Source organism: Crassostrea angulata, chromosome 8 (assembly GCF_025612915.1).
Source record: "Crassostrea angulata isolate pt1a10 chromosome 8, ASM2561291v2, whole genome shotgun sequence".
In the NCBI taxonomy this organism is placed as follows: Eukaryota; Metazoa; Mollusca; class Bivalvia; order Ostreida; family Ostreidae; genus Magallana; species Magallana angulata.
Window position 1 is genome coordinate 39272965 of NC_069118.1, and position 24744 is coordinate 39297708.

The 24744-nt window shown below is 33.8% G+C and overlaps 2 protein-coding genes across 2 annotated transcripts; both read right to left on the reverse strand.

Annotated features, from left to right (window-relative positions):
* Nucleotides 1-6153: 6153 nt before the first annotated feature.
* LOC128158456 (pancreas transcription factor 1 subunit alpha-like) lies at nucleotides 6154-8926 on the reverse strand. The gene is made up of 2 exons (XM_052821312.1): nucleotides 8003-8926; nucleotides 6154-6287 (listed from the first exon to the last, which is right to left on the reverse strand). The coding sequence occupies exon 1, from the start codon at nucleotides 8846-8848 to the stop codon at nucleotides 8006-8008; it is 843 nt and encodes a 280-aa protein (XP_052677272.1). The 5' UTR covers nucleotides 8849-8926; the 3' UTR covers nucleotides 6154-6287; nucleotides 8003-8005.
* Nucleotides 8927-13414: 4488 nt separating this feature from the next.
* Nucleotides 13415-16459, reverse strand: LOC128158446 (uncharacterized). The gene is made up of 2 exons (XM_052821299.1): nucleotides 16380-16459; nucleotides 13415-15151 (listed from the first exon to the last, which is right to left on the reverse strand). The coding sequence occupies exon 2, from the start codon at nucleotides 15149-15151 to the stop codon at nucleotides 13415-13417; it is 1737 nt and encodes a 578-aa protein (XP_052677259.1). The 5' UTR covers nucleotides 16380-16459.
* Between the last annotated feature and the right edge of the window lie 8285 nt (nucleotides 16460-24744).

A 24744-nucleotide genomic window follows, 5' to 3' on the forward strand; every position in this document is an offset into this window, starting at 1 on the left:
GTTAATGATGTCTGGGCTTTATTTTCATTTACAAATTTTATGTTACATTTCTGTTCATAGAGAGAAACCTGTCAGGATGAGGCTAAAGAGGGATAACTCTGCTTGTCCTTAAAATCCTGTTTGTTCAGCAGAGAGAAAGACCGGCCAGCTTCAAACAGAGACAATATGGAAGCTGGCTTAGATGCCGCTAAATCTGTAGCTAAAACAGTGATTTTTTCTTCCTTCAGATTCATATCGAATACGTTAATTAATTTTATAATTTTATTCTATTCATTATGGACAGATTATTTATTCATACAAAGATAGATCCAAATCTTCTATATATGTGGCTCAAGGATTGATAATTATGATGGTTGTAGGCGATAGGGTTTGAAACTTTAAAGGTTAGTGAAGCATCTTCTTTTTCTCTAAGGGTTGATTGAATTTTGAATGTGTTTGACGAGAATTAGTTGAAGTTCAAAAATCCACAAGCACCTAGATCCACCGACTATTCACAGAAATTTGTGTTCATAGTAACTGTTGTAGGTTTTGTTATTACTATTTGGTGGAAAATAAATTATCTCAGGAAATTTTAGTTCGTGATCACGAAGGCTTTGCAGGTTGTGATGAATTATGTCTTCGAATGATAAATAATTGCCATTATACTGAACACATCACACATTTTAAAATAAAATCATTTAGATAAAAAGCTTACGGTAATCTGGTTAAATTAGTACTCTAAAAAATATTCTGTAGAAAAGTAATATGATTTTGTAGTTGTTGACTGGTGCAACACTTGCTTATATCTTAATGGGAAATAGAGGTAGAAATGTTGATTTAGTTAAGAAAATTGAAGATTTTATATAGATTAAATCTCTTTTTTTCTACATGCCGATCCATGTCACATAAAATTGCATGCAAGAATGCTACACAATCATCCAAAATCTTGTTTTAATTTCTTCTTTATTATGTAAGAATGTAGTGTATATTTCTTCACATATGTATATAAATAAACATTGTAAACAAGAATTTCGTGACAACATTTTATTGACTTATTCTGGATATTGTACGTTGTACAGTTTTAAGTGTCTGTGAGAAACAGATTAAAACGTAGTCAGAGGTCAGACGTGGTATCTGACTGTGATGTTTATTTCACTTAATGAATACAAGTTCTGAGTTTTTGGTTTATTTACATTTTCATGACCCTAGCTAGCCTTAGATTAATAAGGTGGGGGGGGGGGGGGGCAACAAATTAACAATCAAAGTTTTCTTATTTTTTTACGATATGAGGTTTTTTACTAGTTATAATCTATTATAAAGTGAAGAAAAATTTCAGATTGTAGTTTTAAAATATAAACACTTCCTACAAGTAAATCTTTATGCAGAGCTCTTCTTCTTAGGAGATAAAAATAAACTTAAAATGGTCACGACCAAAAAGCCCTCTGAAGGATCAAAGAACTGTTGTAATATATTTGACGTTTCATATTTTCAACATTTTAAATGTTTAATTAACAATTTAATAAGGATGAATGGTTGGTATTGTCATATTTTAAAATTATTTTCTTTTTTTTTGCTAGCATAACAATTTGATTGAAAATATACTTAACATACAAGTTTTACAACCAGTACCTTATAATCTATGTGCAGATCTCGAAAGGGGGGGGGGGGGCTGTCGGCAAGGACTTAATGTGTCGGGACACCCCCCCCCCTTCCCGAAAAAATTAAAACTTCATAAATTATTGAAATTAAGCCTCAATCCCCTTCCTTTCTCGGATCTTCAGGCACAGTGAGAATTTTACGGATCCGGGGATGTAATCCCCCGTGACCACGTTATTTAAAATGTGGTAAAGTAGACAAAAAATTAAGTCTGATATATCATTATGCCATAGAAACCCAATGCATGTAATGACTTTTAATTATTTTTATATACAGACTGCATTTATGTTAAATACCAGCATGAAGGTCATGCAATCAAAGGGTACAGTGTCTGACTGTTACCGCCATTTTTATTTTCTACAATAGGAATACATCCATTTGTTGGTCACAAACCTTTTTTAATTGTCAAAATTGAAATAATTATGTCATATGGACATTTCTATTGAACTGGGGGATGAGATTTGAGTTATGAGTGATACGCAGTTTTGATTGGTCGAGCCATGGTTTTGGAGGTGGGACGGTGTCAAGTGTTTTATGACCCCACTTAGGATTTTGATATGCCTAAAGTGTCGTTATTCAAGATGACTGATTATATTTTTCAAAGATCTAAACTCTTGCAAACTGGAAACAATAATAAAACGCAAAAACCTATGTATCTAAAGAGTAAGGAGGATCAGTGGGTCCAGCAGAACCTCTCTAAATAAATTTAGCTACAGTCAACATAGTACTGAGAAAAAAATCGCTGACCCCTCCCCCTCTCTCTTGATCTGTGCATGTACATGTACAATGTACATATATGTTGCCTGGTTGAGGCTTGGCTGTCAACAAATTTCCCATCAAATCTGTCATCAACTTTTAAACGTGATATATTTGGTTACGAAAAATCCAAATATTTTAGGTTTAAAAACAAAAGTTTTCTTTATTTTTACACCGAATTCTTCGTTTAAGATGGTTAATATACATGTAGTACCAACAATTGTTAAGCCAATAAAACTCTCTGAAAGCTGATTTATTTTAATCTTATTAATAATTAATATTTTAAATTTTAAAGTGTATCTTTCCAAAACTAAGAATAACTCCTTGAATTATGACATTATGCTATATGTATATACATGTAGTACTAAAGGTAAATGTAGACTCGGGCAGAAGTTGAAAACGATGGAATGTCTGTTTGATAAATTATAAATCAGGCCAAAATATCAGTCTTAATTTACAGTCAAAACTGCCGAAGCGGCCACCCCTATTAAGCAGTCACCTGTCGTATGCGGTCATTTTATTTCCTCCCGATGATAAATCCTATATAATTGCCCTCTCAAGAGCGGTCACCTGTCTAACGCGGTCAGCGGTCATCGTATTTTGATCCGAAACTGTACAGTCGACATGCATTAGACGGCCATTTTGGCTGGTCACATGATTTACACCCGGGGATTTTAAACAAGACTTCCGAATGTCGGGTATATATATATATATATATATATATATATATATATATATATATATATATATATATATATATATATATATATATATATATATATATATATATATATGAACTACATGTATATGCATGTACTAGTATAGTAAATCCATTTATGAATATTCTTAACGTAAAAGTAAAAATTATGTCACCCAGGAATCTGAATTCTGATCTGCAATTTGAAATTGGCAAAATATCAAAATATCTTAAATCGTAGTATATATGAACTGTAGCATAAGGTTTTTTTCCAAGGTCAATCTATTTTTGAAAAAAAAAAACAATCTTACGAATTAATCACATATCAAACATCACGGTTTTGCGAGTAATTGCCTGAAAAGGTGCCATTGATCACGAGTTTAACTAAATACATGTACCATCACGTGCAGAATACATGCGTTCAAATATATTTATTTGGATTGTTTATTACGGGCCGTCAGAAGGCGGTCCCTTATTTGATATACATTTAGATATTAGAACTGTGGTTTTTTTTATAGAATTAATATTATGCATATTTTAATGAAATAAAAATAAATTTACATGTAGAACTATGTTTTATGCCTTTTAAAAATTATCACATGTTTTTTGTTTTACTCGTAAATGTAAAGTATGTCATAGACTGTCGTTAATCGTAACTACTCGGCCATTTCGTCACCGCAAATAACTTTATCGGTTAAGGAAAAGAGACTGTCGTGTTATATAGGCGCGTTTTTTCGAGACTAAAATCTATTCGGCAAATTTCGGAGTTTTCATAAATATTTTTCAAAACAATGTTTCGGGATCGGTTAGCCTGTTTCCCTGGCCTACCCATAATTCTCCGCAACAGTAGGGCCTACTGATCGCTACGGGATCGGTATACGGGACGTACTAAACACCTAAACACCTAAAAATACTAAAGACTTGAATGATATGAGATATATTTAAATTTGGTTGGTTTGAACATATTTTATTGCATAATCATATACAAATGGTTCGAAAACAAGTTCTTACAACTTACGAGGTTCTTACCAAGTATAACAATTTACAAGTGTATAGTAGTTTAGAATGGAAAGTACATAGAAATGGATATTACTAATATAGTGAAGTTATTGAACAATTTAAATTTCTATATGCTGCGTCTAATAAAATGACTTTGTGTGTGTATTTATATATTTTCATTAGAAATGTGGTAGGAAGATATCATGAAAGGACATCCTTATCAATTATTTTAGCAAAAATATGAAAAAACTGAAAATTTGAATTGACCTGACAATTTGAACTAACCTGGTTTATTTGGTATTCTTGTGAGAAACTCATGCAATTAGATAACGATGATTATATCATAAACTGAAGTGTAGATAAGACTTATAATACCATTTAGTATAAACAATTTCCGGATTACTTTTTACCTTTAAAATTGTGCAGATTATCCCGAATGAGCGTGATCTACATGTTCTTTTTGAATATTAATCAATTTTAATTTTATTAATATGTGGTCCCTTGAAATCATATAAACTAATGCACTAAGTTTAAATTCAATTCAATGCAACAAAACAAATCTCAAAATGGTTTGAAATACATACTGTTAACTCATTAAATATCGTTGGGGCCAATTTTCGTGGATTGTGGAATATTTGCTTATTCGCGGGAATGTAAATTCGTGGATGCGTCAGTTTTCAGTTTCAATAGGTAAACTAAATATATTATAATTTGTTTTCGTTGAGGATGTTAATTTATGGGCGAGGGCTATCCACGAAAACAACGAAAATTGAGCCACTACGAATTCTAATGATTCCACTGTAATCTCCATGCAGGAGAATTGATGAGTTGAACTTTGTATTCGAATAATGTACAAATCGATGTGTTCTCCATTACTTCATACTATGGCAATATCATACAATTACCGTTACATGTAGAAACAGTAACGAACTCTATTCTTAATAATATCAAAATGTTAAACTTCAAAACGTGTTTCTAAATATATATATCAAAATCTATTATAAAAATTAGTACAACCAACTCTTTATTTTCTTCTTTGTGGTGTGTTTTTTTATGTATATAAAACTACCAATGATGATTCATACAACAATTACATTTTTTTTAGGCCTATTTGACCCCTGCATCAATATGATTTCTTGTCTCTGATGACACACAAAAATATATTTGTGTGTGATACTTCTGAGTGCAAACGTGTATATTAGGTAGGTGATGGCGTTCTTCTTAAATTTTTAAGCTAAAAAGAATTGTTCATACTTTTCAAGAAGATAAAACGATCTCCAGTCTCAGTAATTGACAAGATAACCCCCCCCCCCCATCGATACCGAGTTACTTGCAAATATAAACAACATCATTTACGATTTGTCAGTGTCTTAATTCGAAATAATCATGAAGATGGATACCAATTTCAGAGATTTTCGATCTGCAAAATTATATAAGTCTAAGAATGCGTGCATATCAGCATGTTTTTTAGATAGTAAGATGTGTTCTATAAAGTAATTTATTTACTGAAAATGAATAAAGCAATGCATTGTCTGATGTCGTTGATTGGTTGCACATGGGTGGGCGGATCTGTGCCCCCCCCCCCCCCGTCCCCCATTGGAGGTTAAAATAATTAAGTTCACATTGTAAATTAACCGGAGAAAGGCCTTGAATCCCCTCCTCCGGCAAACACAAATATTTCCCCGAAAACATTTTCTGGATCCGCGCGTATTGCCTATTCTTTCCTATTTTGCACACAGCTTGCTTATTACATTTATATAGTTACTAGTTTCATGTTTGATAGATCAAGCGCAATCTCAGAATCCCAAAAAAAGATAAAAAAAAAAAAGTACTGGGTTTCCAAACCGCAAATAATGAAGTAATTTTCTGCTGATTTCAGAAAATATTTCAAGGTGTAGTGAGCCGCCTTAAATTGCCGCACGAAAGATAATCAGTGCCCAAATATCAATTTGATTCTATTTGACTATCAAAGTATACATGTATGTATACATGTATATGCACGCATACTTTTACATGTATTTGTAGCTTTTGAGACAATCTCTTTGAATAAACAAAAAGAAGGCAATTGATAGTTTGACATTATTTATATAAAACAGTTTTATTTTGAAGTTAGAAAAAGTAAACATTTGAAAATTCCATCCTCTTTGACTTGGTCCTATAGCACTGTCAGGTATCTGCAAATGTGTACATCTTCGGTATTCTTAAAAAACAATAACTTAGGTTTAACAACACATAAAACGTCAATGCAGTCATTGGACTACAGAGGTTATTCAATTCCAGGAAAATCTAAAATTTATAGATTTGCCAAGGATCTGACACGACGCTGATTTCTTCTTTATTTGATGTTGTGCTAATTGTTAATGAGTGTTAATTAGCGTTTGATATTCATCTCTAAACTCTACTAGCGGATGCTGGCACCCTGTCGTGTTACCGAATCATCGGTCGTTAGTCGCTTAGGTGCCATGTTTTTCTGATGATATCGCGGTATTGTGCGAGATCTCGCGCGTCCTATGAAACAATTAGAGGTTATTCTAATCGACGGAAATACCCCTTGAGAAATGCGAACTAATTCAATTAATACTGATAGAAAATATCTTAATATTAAACAAAATTCTCTTATTTATCGCAGTAGTTTCTTTTTATCACATTGACTGTATGGGATCGCGTTTGAATTAAATTTGGAGAAACAGGGGGGGGGGGGGGGGGTTAATGTTTTGAATAATGATGGAATATTTAATTAATCAATTTATTAAAAGAAATTTAACATTGTATAAAACTATTTAGAAAATGTGTAAACAAAATTATAAGATTGATTATTTATGGATAAGAAGTGTATGTACATTAGGATAAATTAGGATAACATTAACATTAGGATGACTTGACCTTACATGCATGTACAGAGTATATTCCATTACTCATTCGTTTACTTTTAACTCACGCCATACAACTTCGGATTACACAACTATATTTTTTATTCTTGTTTGATTTTTCAGAAACGGAAGTTTTTTAAAAACTTTTGAAATAGATTATTCGGGTCAGAATTATCAAAGCAAAAATGATTCCGATTCATAATGCACAAGTTAGACTTGGTTAAAAGTTTAATTGATCTTTTTGATCATTGACTGTACAATATACATGAACATGTACAGGTTGGAAACAGCAATTCCGATGCATTTATTTTTAATTAATCCCTTCTGAGAATGTACAATTTTTAACCTGACGGAAACATTATGTAAATTTATTTGCAGTTGTCATATGCAAACACAGCGTAAAGAAATGAGTGTGTTTCATGGACAAACAGATTTTACAGATTTATCTTTTTTTGATTGAAGGGGGCTTGGATTTGCTCTAAGAATATCATTTATTATAATAATATAATAATTCATCAAGAATACAATTTAATTTTGATGTAAGTTTTAATTTATTTTAATCACATTTACGAGTTTAAGACTGCCAAGGAAAAAATACGTAACATTTTAAGAATTTTAAAACTTTCTATCTTTTTTTTTCCATTTAACCCTAGATTAATTCGAAGATTAAGTTATGCGTTCTATTGGTTTTTTTTTCCATTTACCCATAGATTAATTCGATGATAAAGTTATGCGTTCTATTGTTTTCATTTTTTATTTACCCCTAGATTTATTCGAAGATTAAGTTATGCGTTCCAAATCGCGCGGGCGAGTATAGTGCCTATCGATATTTTAACTTTAATTAAATGTACAAGAAGCAAGGTAACTAGGACATGTTTATTGCAGCTTTAAAATTTAATACAGTACATATTTCCCATCGGCCTTAACTATGAATTAAATTTTTGAAAAAAAATTAAATGTTTGCAATCACATCTTAAATATACCTTACATTTAATGTATATAGTTATATTTATTCATGAACAAAATCCCACAAACTATTACATACCGATCATAATTGATCCCTGGCACCGTCGTCCTCTGGTAGCGGACATACTCCATCAAATCCCTCCGTGACGTATCTACAGGAAGAACTCCGAGAGGCTCCGATCGGACAGGAGGCTCCATCTGCCTCGTTATGGAATACCGTATAACCGGCTATTACGACCTGTTTTACTTCCTCCTCCGGGGAAGATATTGTGTGTTCCGAGGCAGTTTTATTCAACCCCGGGGTCCGGAAAAATGACTGTCCATAAATAGGATTATTGACGGGTGTTTGGTAGACAGAATGGCGAGGGACTCTGGGCGTCTGGAAACGAGGTTCGGGAACTTCCTGGAAACGGAGATCCGGGGAAAACATAAGCTGTCGCTTAGGAACTTGAGCTCCGTGAGCGGCATATGCGGCGATGATCATGCTGCTGCTTATCGGAGAAAACGGTTCATGAGGAAGTCGCAAACCTGCATGAGAAAAAGATGACTGTGATGACATAGCGACAAGTTGGCGTCTTTGGTCGTCTTTTAACAGAATATCTTTTAGGGCTTTAATGTAAGCAATGGCAAGTCTAATAGTCCGTATTTTAGACATTCGTCGATGATACAAATGGTATTGTTGGGGGATGCACTTTCGCAGATCCGCCAGGGCAGACGACATTTTCTTCATGCGGCGGCGTTCCATGTAGTTCGCTGAGCGTCGCCTCTCCTCGATTTCTTCCTCTGAAAGTTTGAGTTTGTCAAACTTTTTGGTTCCTTTTTCTTTTTTCTCGCTTTCTTCTTTATCGGCTATTGTTAGATCAACAGGTAAATGGACATCTTCGACGATAAAAGCAGGTACATCCTTTTCCGTATTTTCTGTCATCTTATTTTTTTCTATACTGATATATAGAGATCGGTTACTACTGTTTAATTCGTGTCCTATTCAACAAGTGTATCTTCTAACGGGTCATCTCTCATCATATAAAGATACTTCCCTTGATTTGAGGGGAGGGGGAATGATGCAGAGGGGGTTATGAATCTATGCAGGGACTTGCTAGTAACCCCCGCTGTGGCTCAAGCTGGTCCGTGAAAATTGCCACTTCGACTTTGCAACGAGTTTCTAATCGCCATCAGATTGCGGTAAAGACACACATTTATCTGTTTCATTCACACAATCACGCTAAATAAAGGGACCCTGCTTTTCCCTGTCTTTGATTCTTTTGGAGATGGAACCAATGGTTAAAGTAACAAATGGATTCTGTATTTCATTGACCAGTGTCAGAAAATCGCTCTCAAAGAAAACTCGCCAAGGCGTTGGTTTCTAAGTATTTTTGATTTTTTCCGGATTAAGGGGTTTTTGTGTTAAATGTGTTTGTTTTCCATAGGTTGCCATTTTCTTTTAACGGTAGAAACTATTGATCAAGCTTTTCAATGAGAGTTATATCCGGTATATTTGCACGGTCCAAGAACAAAACAGAATCATTACATTAAGTATTAGCACGAAAGTTCAAACGCAAGTGAAAAAATCTTAGTATTACCATAAATTCCAAACATAAAGTTTGCCTCATAACATGGATAAGTATGTGTACAAAGAACATTCTTTTTTTTCCCCATTGATTTCATTTGTTTTATTAAACGTTGTACACGACAAATAGATATGATAATCTGTAAAAAAAAAATTATTTCAAAATAAGAATATAAGTTATAAATTTGATCGGACTTTTAAATATTAATAAAGTATTTTCCTAAAATCCTCTCCTGTCCGATATCAGAATTATTTGACCAATTCTATGCAAAAATACAGGAACACACAAAGTACTATGTATAAAACAAACGTAATTTCATAAAATTATACAAGTTTAGTCGACCTTTGTGAACTACTGAGAGTATTACCAATTCTGTATCATGTATACCGACCGACACCACGGGCCCTGGAAGTTATTGTAAATATATTGCATGTGCATGTATAAAAAAGTAAGGGTAGGACACTCTTTTAGGGGCGAAATCGGGTTTGACAAAGTCTGGGCGTTCCTCAAACGAAATTTCGCGATAAATCGTTCAAGTATACTTTACTTACGACATATGTATACATTCGTTCCGCTCCAATGCTGTTACGTCGAAGAAAAAGGTGTTTTTATACATCCAAGTGCCTAAGAATTTCGCTAGACTGGTTTACATCCGGTTTAATCGCAGTGAATCAAAAGATAAGTTCTGATTGGTTAATAATAAAATAAATCTGCTCGTCAATAAGGTGGCGAAACTGATAACAATTTATGGTGAGTATGTATCAGATATTTGAAAGGAGTTATGTATATAGATACTGGGTAGTTTGGCCTTTCAACAATGAAATGCGAGAATAATGAAGAAGATTGACAAATATCGATAAGAAATTAAAGAATTTATTTCATTATTGACCAATCAGAACTTACCTTTCAATTTTCCTTTCGATTCACTGCGATTAAACCGGATGTAAACCAGTCTAGCGAAATTCTTAGGCACTTGGATGTATAAAAACACCTTTTTCTTCGACGTAACAGCATTGGAGCGGATCGAATGTATACATATGTCGTAAGTAAAGTATACTTGAACGATTTATCGCGAAATTTCGTTTGAGGAACGCCCAGACTTTGTCAAACCCGATTTCGCCCCAAAAAGAGTGTCCTACCCTTACTTTTTTATACATGCACATGCAATATATTTACAATAACTTCCAGGGCCCGTGACCGACACCGTAAATGCAGGTGAGATTATTTATTACAGATAAACAACAAAAATAGGTCAAATGATACACCATTGTAAAAACGAGTAATAACTTGGATAATTATGTTAGAGAAATGTACTTTTGAAGTGTAGACTTATCAGGGACGTATTAACTAAGAAGTTAGTATATATACGTCCCTGGATTTATCATGGGGACGGCTGTAGGATTGTATTTTATAATTTTACATAAATGTGCAGGGATTTCTAGAAAAAGAACCTCTCTGAAAGGTTTAAGGCTAAAACGTTCCAGTATGAATTTTATTTAATTTTTTGTTCAGTTCATATCTTTAGTCGTTCTTTAGATGTTTCGTGTACAATATTTCGTCCGTGAATCGTCGCTACCGAAATTTAAGCAAATTTTAATTTCAACTTTTTTGTTTTTCAATAGTTTTCTGTTATATTGTATAGCTGATAAAGACGCTTCAATAAATGCAGATTATTTATTCTGTTTTAAAATCAATTTACGCATTTACCTGATTTTGGGCTTTATAATCCTGAAGGGAAGGTCCCCATCCCATAATGGTTAGATTTTTGGACTTGTGCAGAGGCGACCCGGGTTCATACCCCGAGTAACAAATCATTTTCTCTGTTTATTGTCATAAGATTACCAATTTTATTTAAAATGATGGAGTGTGTTATTTCGGACCAGGCACGTTGCATCGGGGGGGGGGGGGGGGGAGCAAAGATTTTTCTTAAATTTACATACAAAAAAATTGAATTAACATGCAGTTGGCCCCCCACTTTTATGGGACCATGTATAAAATTAATTTGAAAATAAGGAAATAATCAGTGAAATCAGTTAAAAGGTATACTACATGTACTCCCAACCCCTCCCCCCCCCCCCCCGTCCACGTCCACGGATTAGGATTTCCAGAATTTTGGAAAATAAATTCCCCCCCCCCCCCTTTTTTTTTTTTTTTTTGCTTGTCAAGATTTTTTTTGTTGAGTCTGGCCCCCACCCCCCACATTCAAAAACGATGCTACGTGCATGTTTCCGTTTTATTTTTGTAAAAAGAAATATCACAATGCTAGGTCCCTGTATATGCCCCCGCTATTAAATGGCTGGGGCATATAGTATTACACCGTTCCGTCATTCCGCCCTTCCATCCTTCAGTCATTCCGCCAGCATTCATTTTCTGATCAAAATCTCAACAATTGTTTATCAACTCAGATTTGATATATGAGTGTATCTTATGAATAGACAATCTGAGTCTGAATTTGGTTCCGGTCCGATGATATTATGACAGAGTTATGCCTATGAAAGCTGATATTTCATATGTAGATTATTTACAAGAAGTTCGAATTTACATGAAGTTTTGGTCCGATGAGTTTTGACAGAGTTATGCCTCTTGAACTTAAGAAAAAATGGGAAATTCGTAGTTTACGCTCTCTAAATTTTGAAGTGCAGGATGCATATTTCAAGTTTAGATTTCATATAAGGTAAATTAATTAGAAAATACAGGTCAAGTTTGAACTTGGTTCCAGTCCGATGATTTAACGGTGTTTTTCCTCTTGAATTTTAAAAAGAGTAATTTTCCGGGCTTTATAACTTATTCTGCAATCAAACACATGTTAAACGTAAAGGCACTTGAAATGTTGGTCACCTGCAGGGGCATTTGTGGCGTTACGAATATGTAGTTTCGGTGTAAATATGTTCATCGAGTTCCTTACATATGGTTACAAATGAAAGAAAACGAAAATTATCCCAATAGCCGTTTTTAAAGTACATTCAAATAGAAGACCCCCCGTAAACAACAGTATAACAATTTCTTTGATGATTCATGCGGGTTATAACTATGGAGGTAGCAATTATTGCAGAAAAAACTACAGAATCCGCCAAACGCAAATAACAAGCTTAAGGGGGCGTTTCGAGAAAAAAAAAATGGGGATTTTTTCATAATATTGAATTATCATAGAGAATATTACAACTCTCTCTCTCTCTCTCTGTATGTTCCTCTCTCAATGTCTCTCTCTCTCTCTCTCTCTCTCTCTCTCTCTCTCTCTCTCTTCAATGCCGAAGTTCTCTAGTGCTTGGAATTTCATGCACTAACTTTTATAGTGAAATAATAATACTCTCATTCTCAGCTACTGTAGGTAAAAATACTTGTGATACAAGAAAATTCCGATATTCTTCAGATGATATTTGATTTCAATTTCCGACAATTTCCTTTAAAATTTACAACAAGAGAAGGTGTCAAACAAACATTATCTGAAGAATATCGGATTTATAAAAAAAAATTCTGGGTAATCATAATTGTCAATAATTAGAATTTTAACAAGCAGCAAGAAGGGGGTATATTTATTGGCACAAGATTTAAATATTTGGTAGATCTGTTTTAAAGATTCTGAATTGAACCAATATATGTTGATCAAATATAGGTGTAGGTCAGTTTAAAAAAGTTAATGTGTTTTAATAAACCTATTGCACCAATTAAAAATAACAATACCATAAACTACTAACTAAAAACGAACACAGTTAATACCTGTATATTTAAAAGTTAACTTAATTTTCAGCAATAAAATTATTCTATATATTTACGAATTAACATACACATATTTACATGATTGATATGTACTCCAATGTACACTGTAGATACCAGTCATTGTACACTATCACTGTGCTGTTGTTACATTGTCTCACAACATACACACTGTACATACATGTAAGTATTGTATGGATATGTAATGTTCACTGTACATACTTGAACACTGTCACTGTGTTGGTGCCCCCATGTCCCACCCAGAGATTGTTCTCATCATCCGCACACACACTACGGGGAATCGTATTCCCTTGTTGTGATGCGTGTAGTAGAGACAAGAACTGACCGTCCTGATCCAGGAGATTAACTTTGCCACTCAACATATATGTATCACACACCAGGATGTGACCGAGTACATCGGTACATATTCCATAGGGATAAAATATTGACCCCTGAACTGTATAGGAGAACCTGTGTTTTCCTGATTTATCCACCACCACTACAGCATGTTTTCTATAGTCTGATACACAGACATCACCATTGACGTTTTCTGTGATGTAGTGTGGTAGATCATACAGTCCCTGTCCCTTGTTGTCTCTCTGTATGTTCTGTATTTCTGTCCCTGTCTTGTTGTACCTGGTGACTTTACCCTCTTTATCCTTCCTCATCCCCACTAGCAAGTCCCCGTTGATGTGGGAGGAGTATATACTGAGTGGTCTCCAGTGCTCTGTTTTAATGAATTGAGTGATTGTATTATCCGGTGTTATCCTATAGATGACTTTGTTGTATTTGTCTGTATAGATCAGATCCCCGTCCTGCGTGACTGTGTGGTAGCCTTCATCTCTACCACTGGTTTGTATCTTCTGTAGCTGATTCCCCTGTAGATCTGTTTGGACAAGGTTACCACTACCATCACTGCCCCAGAGTCTGCCTGATTTACCCAGTGATATATGATATACATCACGAACACCTGGTACTGTGTACTCCCTGACCTTGGTGAAAGAGGAAGACAGAGACAGTGTTTGTTTCACGTCAGATTTCTCTCTGTCTTGTTTTCTCTGTTTCCCTGTAGATTTCAACTGAATAGAGACAGTCTCCATGGGTTTTATTTTTCTGTTTTCTGGTTTAAATTTAGGAATAGTTATTTTACCCAGTAGTTTGGCAACATTTTCCTTGCTGTATTGACCAGCAGTAAATATGGGTGGGACTGGTTTGGATGTCTCTGGTATTGGTCTTATGATCAAATTTTCAGATTTGAAGGCAAATGTTACTTGTTCTATATTTGAGGGAGATAGATAACCATAAAATGTTCTGACTAAATCAGTGAGATAGATGATGTAGTCATATATTTCTTGGTTTTGACCATTTAATGTTTCTAATAATGACTGTTCTATTTTGTCGACTTGTTCCATTTTATCTGATGTGACTGTGTCTACCAGGTTTTTCAAAGCCTCACTTTCAGCCTTCACGGATTTTCTTATACCTTCCATGATCTTTTTTATTTCTGTAACATCTCTTGCAATTTCCTGTTTCAAATTTTGAGAAGTAGGCTCAAAATAGCTTCGAATTTTAGTAATTTCTGCATTACAAGATGAACATTTTTCGGCAAAGACCATTTCTAGGTCGGTAAACACATGACCGCGATGTTCTTTAGTGGTTGCACATTTTGAGCATAGAGGAATTTGGCATTCCTCGCAGAGAAGATCTATGTCTTTTGTGGGGTGGATCTTGCATTTCTGCATAGGAAGTTGCCGTTTGCGTTGTTTATAAAGGACCAATTCATGGTTCATGGTTTTCCTGTTTTTCTGATGTTCATCTCTGCATTGTTCACACATTGGGTGGTGACAGTCATTGCAGTAAAACTGGCAGTTCTTCTTACAGTCTTCAGTACCACACACTAAATAATGCTGGGCGTCAGGTGGTATTTGGGACTCAGATAATGCCATCTGAAATGAGAAATGTTAAATCAATTCAAATGAAACTGCACATAACAGGTCATCATTAAGAAGTCAATTATTCTTATAGATCCAGAAATTTATCCAAGGAAGGTTCTCCTGGAATTATGGTGTATTTATCGGTTGGGTGGCTTGTTGGTGACTCTGGTCATTTGGGTTTTATTGTAATAAAAAATGAAAAATCATCATATAAATACACTGAAAGCATATGGCTGGACCGGGAATCGAAACTGGGACCCATGTAACTCTAGCCAGGAGCACTGCCACTTAGCTGCAGGTCTGTAGCACCCGTTCTGAAAAAAATCGGATGGACGACCTGGTAGCTACAGTGCCACCCATAGTAAAAATCTGCAATTTATGGCACACAAAAAATTACGCTAGTTTTGGACTGATTAACCTTATTTCCGAACATACATACAAATATTCGATTCCAAAAAAAATCTCAGACATTTTACTACAGATATGAACACTTTACTTACCCCTGATTTTTTTTAAACACAATCACCAGCCCCGTAAACAAAGTGGTGCAGTTTGTTCACATGTAAAAATGGCGACTCTCGATGTCGACGTGATTTTAGCATACTTCAATTTTCGAGGTCGGTTAGCGTGTTTCAGAGAAAGTTTGAGGCAAGTAAAGTACTGATATCAGTTGTTAATTGACTGAAGAATTTAATGGTACTATTTTTTTCCACAAAGTGTGTGTGAAAATAAGGTTAATCAGTTCAAAACTAGCGCAAATTTTTGTGCGCTGTAAATTGCAGATTTTTACTATGGGAGACACTGTAGCTCTCAGGTCGTCTGTCCGAATTTCTTTCAGACAGGGCGCTACAGATCTGCAGCTAACTACCACTGAGCTACCTAGGCGATATCAATGATCCATATAGCTTCAACTACTACATTATGAATTTAATATACAGTTGATTAAAGTAAAAACATTTTTGCAAAACGAAAATACCAAAAAAAACAAACAACAACAACAACAACAAACTGGGTGAAAATACATGTATGAGGCAAAGAGAGTTTAGGAAAATACATGTTCCTGTGTTTGAAAATGACTACTACTTTCGCTTCAGTAATAAGAATATATCTGTACATATAAAATTGTCCATTGTTGATCGAATTGATAATCTTGAAAAAAAAATATATCTACGCAAGCCACTGTAAACATATGACATATTTACATCATGAAATATTGAAAGTTACGCTTATTCTTACTTACCGTGTGTATCAATGTGATCTTTAAGTTTTTTCAGCCATAATCGGGTGGATGACGCCCTGATCATGAGATTGGAATGAGAGAATAAAAGATTTGTGTAATTTACTTCCTGGTTGTATGTTTAAATCTCCTGACCTTCTACCTTGAATAATCAATTAAACGTTATTTGCTTGAAGTTGACCCTGTGCCGGTGCATGCTAAATGGGTGTTATAATATTAGAATTAGCTATGTGTAAACGAAGTGTATTTGTCGTGAAAGTTTTAAGAAAATAAAATTTTTACTTAACTATGTGCAATAGAATAACAGAATGAATTTCATTCTTCATGCACAAATCAACATTAAGACATTTGGCGCACAAGATTGTAAGTTTGCAGGAATCACCGACACGATCGCGAATTAGTTGGGATTTAAATGTCTACTTCACAATGCTATATACAGGTGAACAAAACTTTATCATTAAAACTACTAGACTTTGATCCGTGCGTGCACAGGTTGACATTCCATATTATGTGGGGCATTTACAAAATAGACATATCAAATTTACACACCATGTTGACATTCAAAACTCTCGGAATTTTTCATATTAACGAGGCCGGGTCTACTTTGTTTTGCCCTAGATTGAAATTCTTACATGAATTTCTACTGATATATTTATTACTTTAAGAAAAAAAAAAATAAGACATTTGCCACACCGTTTGTTTAGGGGGTCATCTCAAGTTTGTTAATTTTTAACATAAGACCCTATGGGATTTTGCTTGAAATGTATCAAACTTCTGCCCTAGGGATTTCTTTTTCTGTTCTACATATTAAAGTTATTGCTAAAAGGCATGATGTGGTTAAATAAAAAACACCTTTTACCTCCTGGTGTGTTCGAGGTGTCTTATCAAAGTTGATTTTTGTTTGCCCAATTTCCAAGATTTGTCAGATAATGGCTTTTTTGACAAAGGCGGAAATGGTGATCTTTATAGTATCATTAGAACATTCAGACATATATAAGTAATAAATAAAAAATATAACATCTAATATTAAGGTTCATTGATATAAAATATATGGTTACTGTCTTGAAATATATGAATTAAGGATTACGTTTACTCAGGGGCGAAAAAAAATCCACTTATTGGAACGCAAATAACTTATTGTTCATTGTAGCCCCACTTTTGTGGTGTAATTTTTCACTTTCAAATAACTAGGTCAATGACCTACTTTTTCTGCTAGTGACCTTTGAATGTTTTTTGAAAAAATTGTCAAAATTGTCCACCATTTTCAAGGTTCTTTTTTTATTTTGTAATTTTTAGATATAATAAAACAATTTGTAGGTTTCGAAATGATAAAATTTGAATAGCTTTATTAATTTTATATTAGAATGAATCGTTTTAAGCTCATATGTTAAAGCTGCTTGGTCCGATTTTTTTGTAAGTACAGTATCAAATTTTTTTTCATACAAATCATTTATCCTAGAAAGTTATGGACTTTCTCCTATTTACACCAGCAGAATCAGTCTCCTTTCAAAGTTAGAAATATTCAAAGTAAGTCTCTTTGGGCAAACGAAAAAACAAACCAAAATGCATCACGGGAATGTTTTAAAAAGGAAACCGCTTGGTTTCGTCCCCCGAATGAATGGGGTTATTCAACCCTTATGCTATGCATCAATTGTAAAGAAAGCAAACTTTAGAAATATTAGCGAACAAAACGTACACATGTTTATTTGTAATTTGTCTGATCATTTCGACCTTTATTTAAAGGGATGTCAAATTTGTAATACAGCCATACCCGTCTCGTCGTCAGGGGTGAAATTTAACATGAGGCGAAATAACGCGGTACCTTTTAATGTCGTTTGCTTTGTTAGCAAATTTTGTACGTACTTTTCTTCATTGAAATTTGGCATAATTGACGGGTAAAACTACTGCAATGTCTGTTATTATACATATACTAAGCATAGCCATCGTTTAAAAGCGAGCATAAAATTTGATATAAGATCGGACCAAGCAGCTTTAAGTTTAATTTAGTCCGAATTTCCTCTATCAATTTCCAAAATTGTACCCATTTGTGATCGAGTTTTACAAAAAAACTGACTAATAGGAGCTCCAAACCATTGATTGCCTAAAACTGTTTTTATAATCTTTATTATGTTGACATTAACATTATATAAGGTCAATGATCAAATTTTCAAGTTATTTTATCTTGAATCGATTGTATGTATTTTAAAGATTTTTCCAATCGCGTGCTAGCCAGTGATATAAATTTATAGACGAGTAAATACAACCATAAAATAATATGTAAAATGATATGAACAAAACATAGAAACTTAACTTTAAATTTGCAATTACATTGCAACAGAAAGTTTTTAAGAGAAAAAAATAAAAATGAAAAAAATTAGTCCGAATTTCCTCTGTTTTAATATCAATCTACCTTTGTCGGAGCATATCTTCCTAAAAATAAACAAATTATGGATATCAATATCGATAATTAATATTTTGTTAATGACGTTGTTATTTTGTGTTTTTAAAACAACTTTGGACTACAGATATTGAACTTTGTAAAAATATTTTTTGAAATCTCAAACCCTGTGTAAACGTAATCCTTAAGCTATATTTAGGCGGGTTAAGAAAACGTGACAGAGGCCGGCCAGGCTTGCTGAACCCTCTTCACGTTTTCGACCTGAGCCCAAATATAGCTTAAACTTCGAGACATTTATGTTTATTCCACAATATAACATTCATTTTACCCATCAAACGAGCTATTTTCGACAAATTTCGCTGAATATCTGCAGTTGAAACTATCATGCCATGGCGTCAACCAAGCAAAAAGATGACGTCACAATACAAATGAAACGCTGCGCGAAAGGGTGCGTACTCGTTCTGTCCTCGGCCTCGTTAAACGCACTGAGTTAGTGTTATCTCCCGTATTTTCTTTCATGAACCGAATATATATAGCAAATTTTTAATGAAAATTTACACGTACATTGTATTTGTATCACCGTTTTGGAGTGTATCCATGCAAATGTGATATTGTGAAAACATAAACTAAAAACATCCCATGATTTAGCTTGAATGTATTGCGCATGCGCAGATTGTAAAATCCGAAAAATTCAGACGATTTCCGGATTTTGTAAAGGAATTTTCGTTGATTATTAAGTAGCAAAGCCTAATTAATTGAAAAAAAAAACAAATTGGTAATCTCCAAGTACAAATGATGTTAAAAATCTATAAAACAAAAGACAGTACTCTTCCGATTTTTCGATATTAAAGCCAAAACATTCTAGTCTGTTATTCTAATATAGTAGTATAGATTTTATGTTGAGAATGGAAGAACATGTGTATTCCGGCTATTAAAAAACACATAAGCTCTTTAAAGAGGACAATGAGAAGTAAACCGATAAATAGTTATATTTGTAATGTTATTGCATAATGTTATACATATATAATTATATATATTTTAATTCAGCTATATATTTTAGCATTGAATCATTATTTTTTGAAAGATATTAGTCTCGTAACTGCAGCGCTGTGTGCATACAAAATTGAGTAACGCGCGTTACTGTAGCTTTTTGATCGTTGTCTTGATTTTTGGTCAGTTATTATTTTGACAGGTCTTTTTATTTCTTTACTAATACATACGATAATTCTTTATTGTGTATTGAGGCCGATCAAATTCCCCTGGTGAATAGACAATTTGAAAATGCACTAAAAAATGATCAGATAAAAAATGTTCAGGTTTGGTCATGAAATCTTGAAATATATTGTATTAATGAAATTATTCGACACGGATATCTATTCATTCAAATATCGATTTTATGTTCTGCACTTGTTCGTATATACACAGGTCACACCTGACCCGTGATCGCTTCTCTTCTCTGAAATAACTTCGTTTATAGTGAAAATATGACTATTAGGTGTTTTTTTCTTTGTTAAACCATACATGTAAATCCAACATACATGTATTTCTTAAGATATAAACCAATGGATATACATAATAAATCAATACTTTTAATGGCGATATTTATCATTTTGTTTGACAAGTCTCGCTCTTCACTGTACATGTCTGCATGTGGTTTAGCAGACGTTTTAAATGTTGGCAAACCTATTTTCAAAACAACAACAACAACTGAGTGATAGATGAACATGCAGCACTTACTGGTATTTGACTCAAATATTCAGTGTGTATATAGTGGCAGTCTTCTATATATGTCTGATGGACCGGATGTGTGAATTGAGAGTATTTATTGTACTTTCGTAATATTTATTTTTCCTTAGCATGATACATGTCATTTACCTATTAACTTAAATAATAAACAGGGCATGGAAAAAAACTCTGTTATTAACAATGTTAAAAGTGATAAATGTATATTAAGAATATATGTAACAGAAAATACGACGGCGAGGAAAAGGGACACTGATCTAGATCTCCAGTACATGAATCCAAATCACTTGATTGTTGAAAAAATTTCAAATAAGAACACTTTCTTAAATTTGGATTTAAGAAACCATAATATGTGAACGTTTTTCATTCGAAAATTTGGTAAAAGGAGGAGCTAAGTAGCACGTGCCGCATGGCATGATCTGTTATGCTTAAATTGATTGACAGACGTAGCACGTGGAGACCTTAAATAATTATAAATAACCGATTACAGAATCGTAGTTAAAGCGAAATAATTAAATTCAGTGATACAACTTTAATCTAAGTATTATAATTCACAAAAATTCTCTCTCTCTCTCTCTCTCTCTCTCTCTCTCTCTCTCTCTCTCTCTCTCTCTCTCTCTCTCTCTCTCTCTCTCTCTCTCTCTGACAATCACTTACTGTTAGGTAAAGTCCAGTATGTACACCATGTGTTTTTTACTATATCTATATCAAAGCTTATACATTATATAAATAGTGCCTGTTTGGGAGGGTAACAGTTGAAATTGACACCCCGAGAAAACCATTGTCAACCGACGCGAAGCGGAGGTTGACAATGGTTTTCGAGGGGTGTCAATTTCAACTGTTATCCTCCCAAACAGGCACTATTTATTTTGTTATACTGAATGTCTTTTTTAAAAATTTTAAGAAAATTTTACTGCTTTTATATAGGAATAACGTGAATTCTACAGCGATCGTACGCGCATAATTTTCGCGCATGTAACATTTTTTAATGTTACCCGTTGCCAAGTGCGTTGCTAACGCTGAGGGTAATAGTAAATATTATTAACTGCGTCTTAACCAATCAGATTTCAGTATTTAACATGAAAGTATAACAATGTATTTTACATAATTATCAATTTCTTATATATAACCTGTGAGTACGTGGCCTCTTAGATTGGAGGCGCCCTGAGCATCACCAAAGATGACAAATCGTCATCTAAGAGGAGGCCAAACTCTTCCAGAAAATCGGGACAAAAATAGTACCGCCCTCGGAACGGTAAAGAGCTCTCTTTGTGAGAATTTGAGTCAATTTTGATGATATAATTCTTGTTCTACAATTTGACCTAAATCACATTTTGTTGACGGCATAATAGTCTTTAATTTAAAGTTTCACATTTAAGATGCAAATTTGTTTTACGAAAATATTTTCATGATAGATGAAAACTTTCAAACATGATTAAATTCATCGTTTTTAAATTGATAAAATTTTAACATTTATTAAAGCTTGCATAGATACATATATTTTATATGGAAGTTTATCATGCAAAATTACTATTGAAAAGAACATGTAAGCCTTGCAATGTTTAGACAGTTATTAATGTTAATGTTTTGATTGGAATACATGTAGATTTCATTAATGTGTTTATGAGAGAGAGAGAGAGAGAGAGAGAGAGAGAGAGAGAGAGAGAGACAGACAGAGAGAGAGAGACAGAGAGAGTATGTTAAATGACATATGGGCTTTTATTTTCATTACAAACTTTATGTTATATTTATGTTTTTAGAAGATGGTGTGTCTGCTGATGGAGAAACCCGATTGCAATAAACAGTCTGAATGAGGCTAAAGAGGGACAACTCTGCTTTCCCTTAAAATGCTTAATCCTCAAGATGAACTACTTACTGCTGGATGTTTGTACAACAGAGTGAAAGACTGGTCCGCTGTAAACATAGTCAATATGGAAGATGAGAGAGAGAAAAAAAGAAAGAGAGAGAGAGAGAGATTACATGTATAACACTCTCTGGCTCTATCATACATGTATTGGTATCATTCGTAGTCGTAGAAAAGTTTACAATCAAATCTGTCGGAACTGGCGGTTGTGATGCTGTAAAGGGATTTTATCGTGCTTTTACCTTTCACAGGTGCTTGAGGACAGGATCGACACCCACCCACTTTTAAAAAAATTGTCCTTTTATGTGATATTTATGTGATATTTCTAATCTAATTTATACATTCATTGCACAAAATTACATAAAAAAAAACAAAAAAAAAAAACCAGACCATCTACATATATAATACAAGAAGATTGCTTACCTCGTCTGCCAGCCGAGAGGCACTGCCGATGAATATTTGTTGAAATGCAGGCACATAGCATCGTTTTTGAAAGAAGTGGGGGGGGGGGGGGGGGTTATACTCATCCCAAAATTCTTGACAAGCCAAAAAAAAATTGACTTTGCCAAAATCCGGAAAATCCTAATCCGGGGGGGGGGGGGGGTACCTTTTAACTTCTATTTCACTGTTTATTTACTTATTTTCAATTCAATTTTTCACATGGTCCCTTAACAGATAACAGTGAGGGGGGGGGGGGGGACTCCGTGTTAATTTAGTTTATTTTTTGTATGTAAATTTAAGAAAAATCTTTGCTGCGCACAAAAGTGGAAGCCCCCCCCCCCCCATTGCTACGTGCCTCAAATGTACTATCAAACTACATCTACCACTAAAAATGGTGACCGTATGTCGTAGTCCACGTAGGACTTATGTACTTAAGTCCGTAACTAGAATAGTGCTTAGCTAGGTCAATTTACCCAAAACTTAAGTGGCCGATAGACGTGGCATGTGACACAATCACAAAAACAATATCCTAAGTTTGTTTTACACAAATTTAGAAGTAACTGTTTATATTATTTCAATTCAGCATGTAAATACATTGTTTTAATAACATAATTAATTTTTAAAAAAATAATATATTGATATTCACCAATATTAAAGTTTTAGTTTAATTGATATAAACATTAGCAATGGTCGTAATGAGCTGTAATATTTTCTCCTTGGGCCCGAAACATGAAGCATGTTTTAAAATATTTTGACAGTAGAGTCATAAGTAGGACTTAAGCGGAATCTTATGTACTTAAGTACTGGTCGTGTGTATAGTTCTATGTGTATAGTTCCGATGTTTTTGTTGATCCCAGACTGACAAAAGATTTTTTATCCGTATGCATACACAAAGAAGGAGGCAGTTCACCGACAATATGAAAATTACTTTTTAGCGTTGACTTCCAATCATTAAGAATTTTGAAGACAATCGTTATAGATAATGAATTTCAAATCATTTGAAGCCATGGACATTATCCCGTAACTAGAAATAAATACATATTTTTGGATGCCTCATTTGAATGTACCACCATTTGTTCGTTAGAGAGAAAGAAAGAGAGAGAGAGAGAAAGAGAGAGAGAGATTTTATACAGTAGATTGCAAAAATCTTGTTTGCTATGATACAATATTTTATACTGATATCAGTAAATGAAGTAAAAACGAGAGATTCTTCTGAGTAAAAATTATTTTTTTATCATTAATCGGGCCCGTTTTTACACAATTTATCTTTTACGGAGAGAGAAAATAAGCATGTTTGCCCATTTATTGAAGTGTCCCTCATAATTGAAGAGATGCTCAAATTGAATTGTATTGTAGTAGCAATGGGGGTGGGGGGGACTATGCGTTCCCGACTTAGGACCATAAACATTTAGGACAATAGTTACAACATAACAGAGAGATATAGAGAGAGAGAAAGAGAGAGAGAGAGAGAGAGAGATATGTATTTTTTCTTGTAATTGTAATGTAACTATATTATGACAACAGTCTTAGCTGTGCAAGAGAAAATAGATGTACATGTATATAAATAAAAGTAAAAGAGTGAAAGTTTATATTTAAACACTCTTCGTTATCACGCATTTCATTTTTAATTTAACACCATACTTATTTTGATTTCAACACTGGTGAGAAGGGGAAGGAATTTAGAAATATTCAATATCCGACTTAATTAAATAGAAAAAAAATGTTGGATAAATCATTGTGAAAAGTATGTCGTTTATTCATACATGTTATGTTTTTAATAATATATATTTCATTTGGATTGAATAATCTAAAGATCACAAATACCCCCACTAGGGAATTACAAAACATCTTGAACAATGTGACAGACTGACAAAGGTTGAAAACTGCGACATTCACACCTTTTGATCTACTGAAGGTATGTA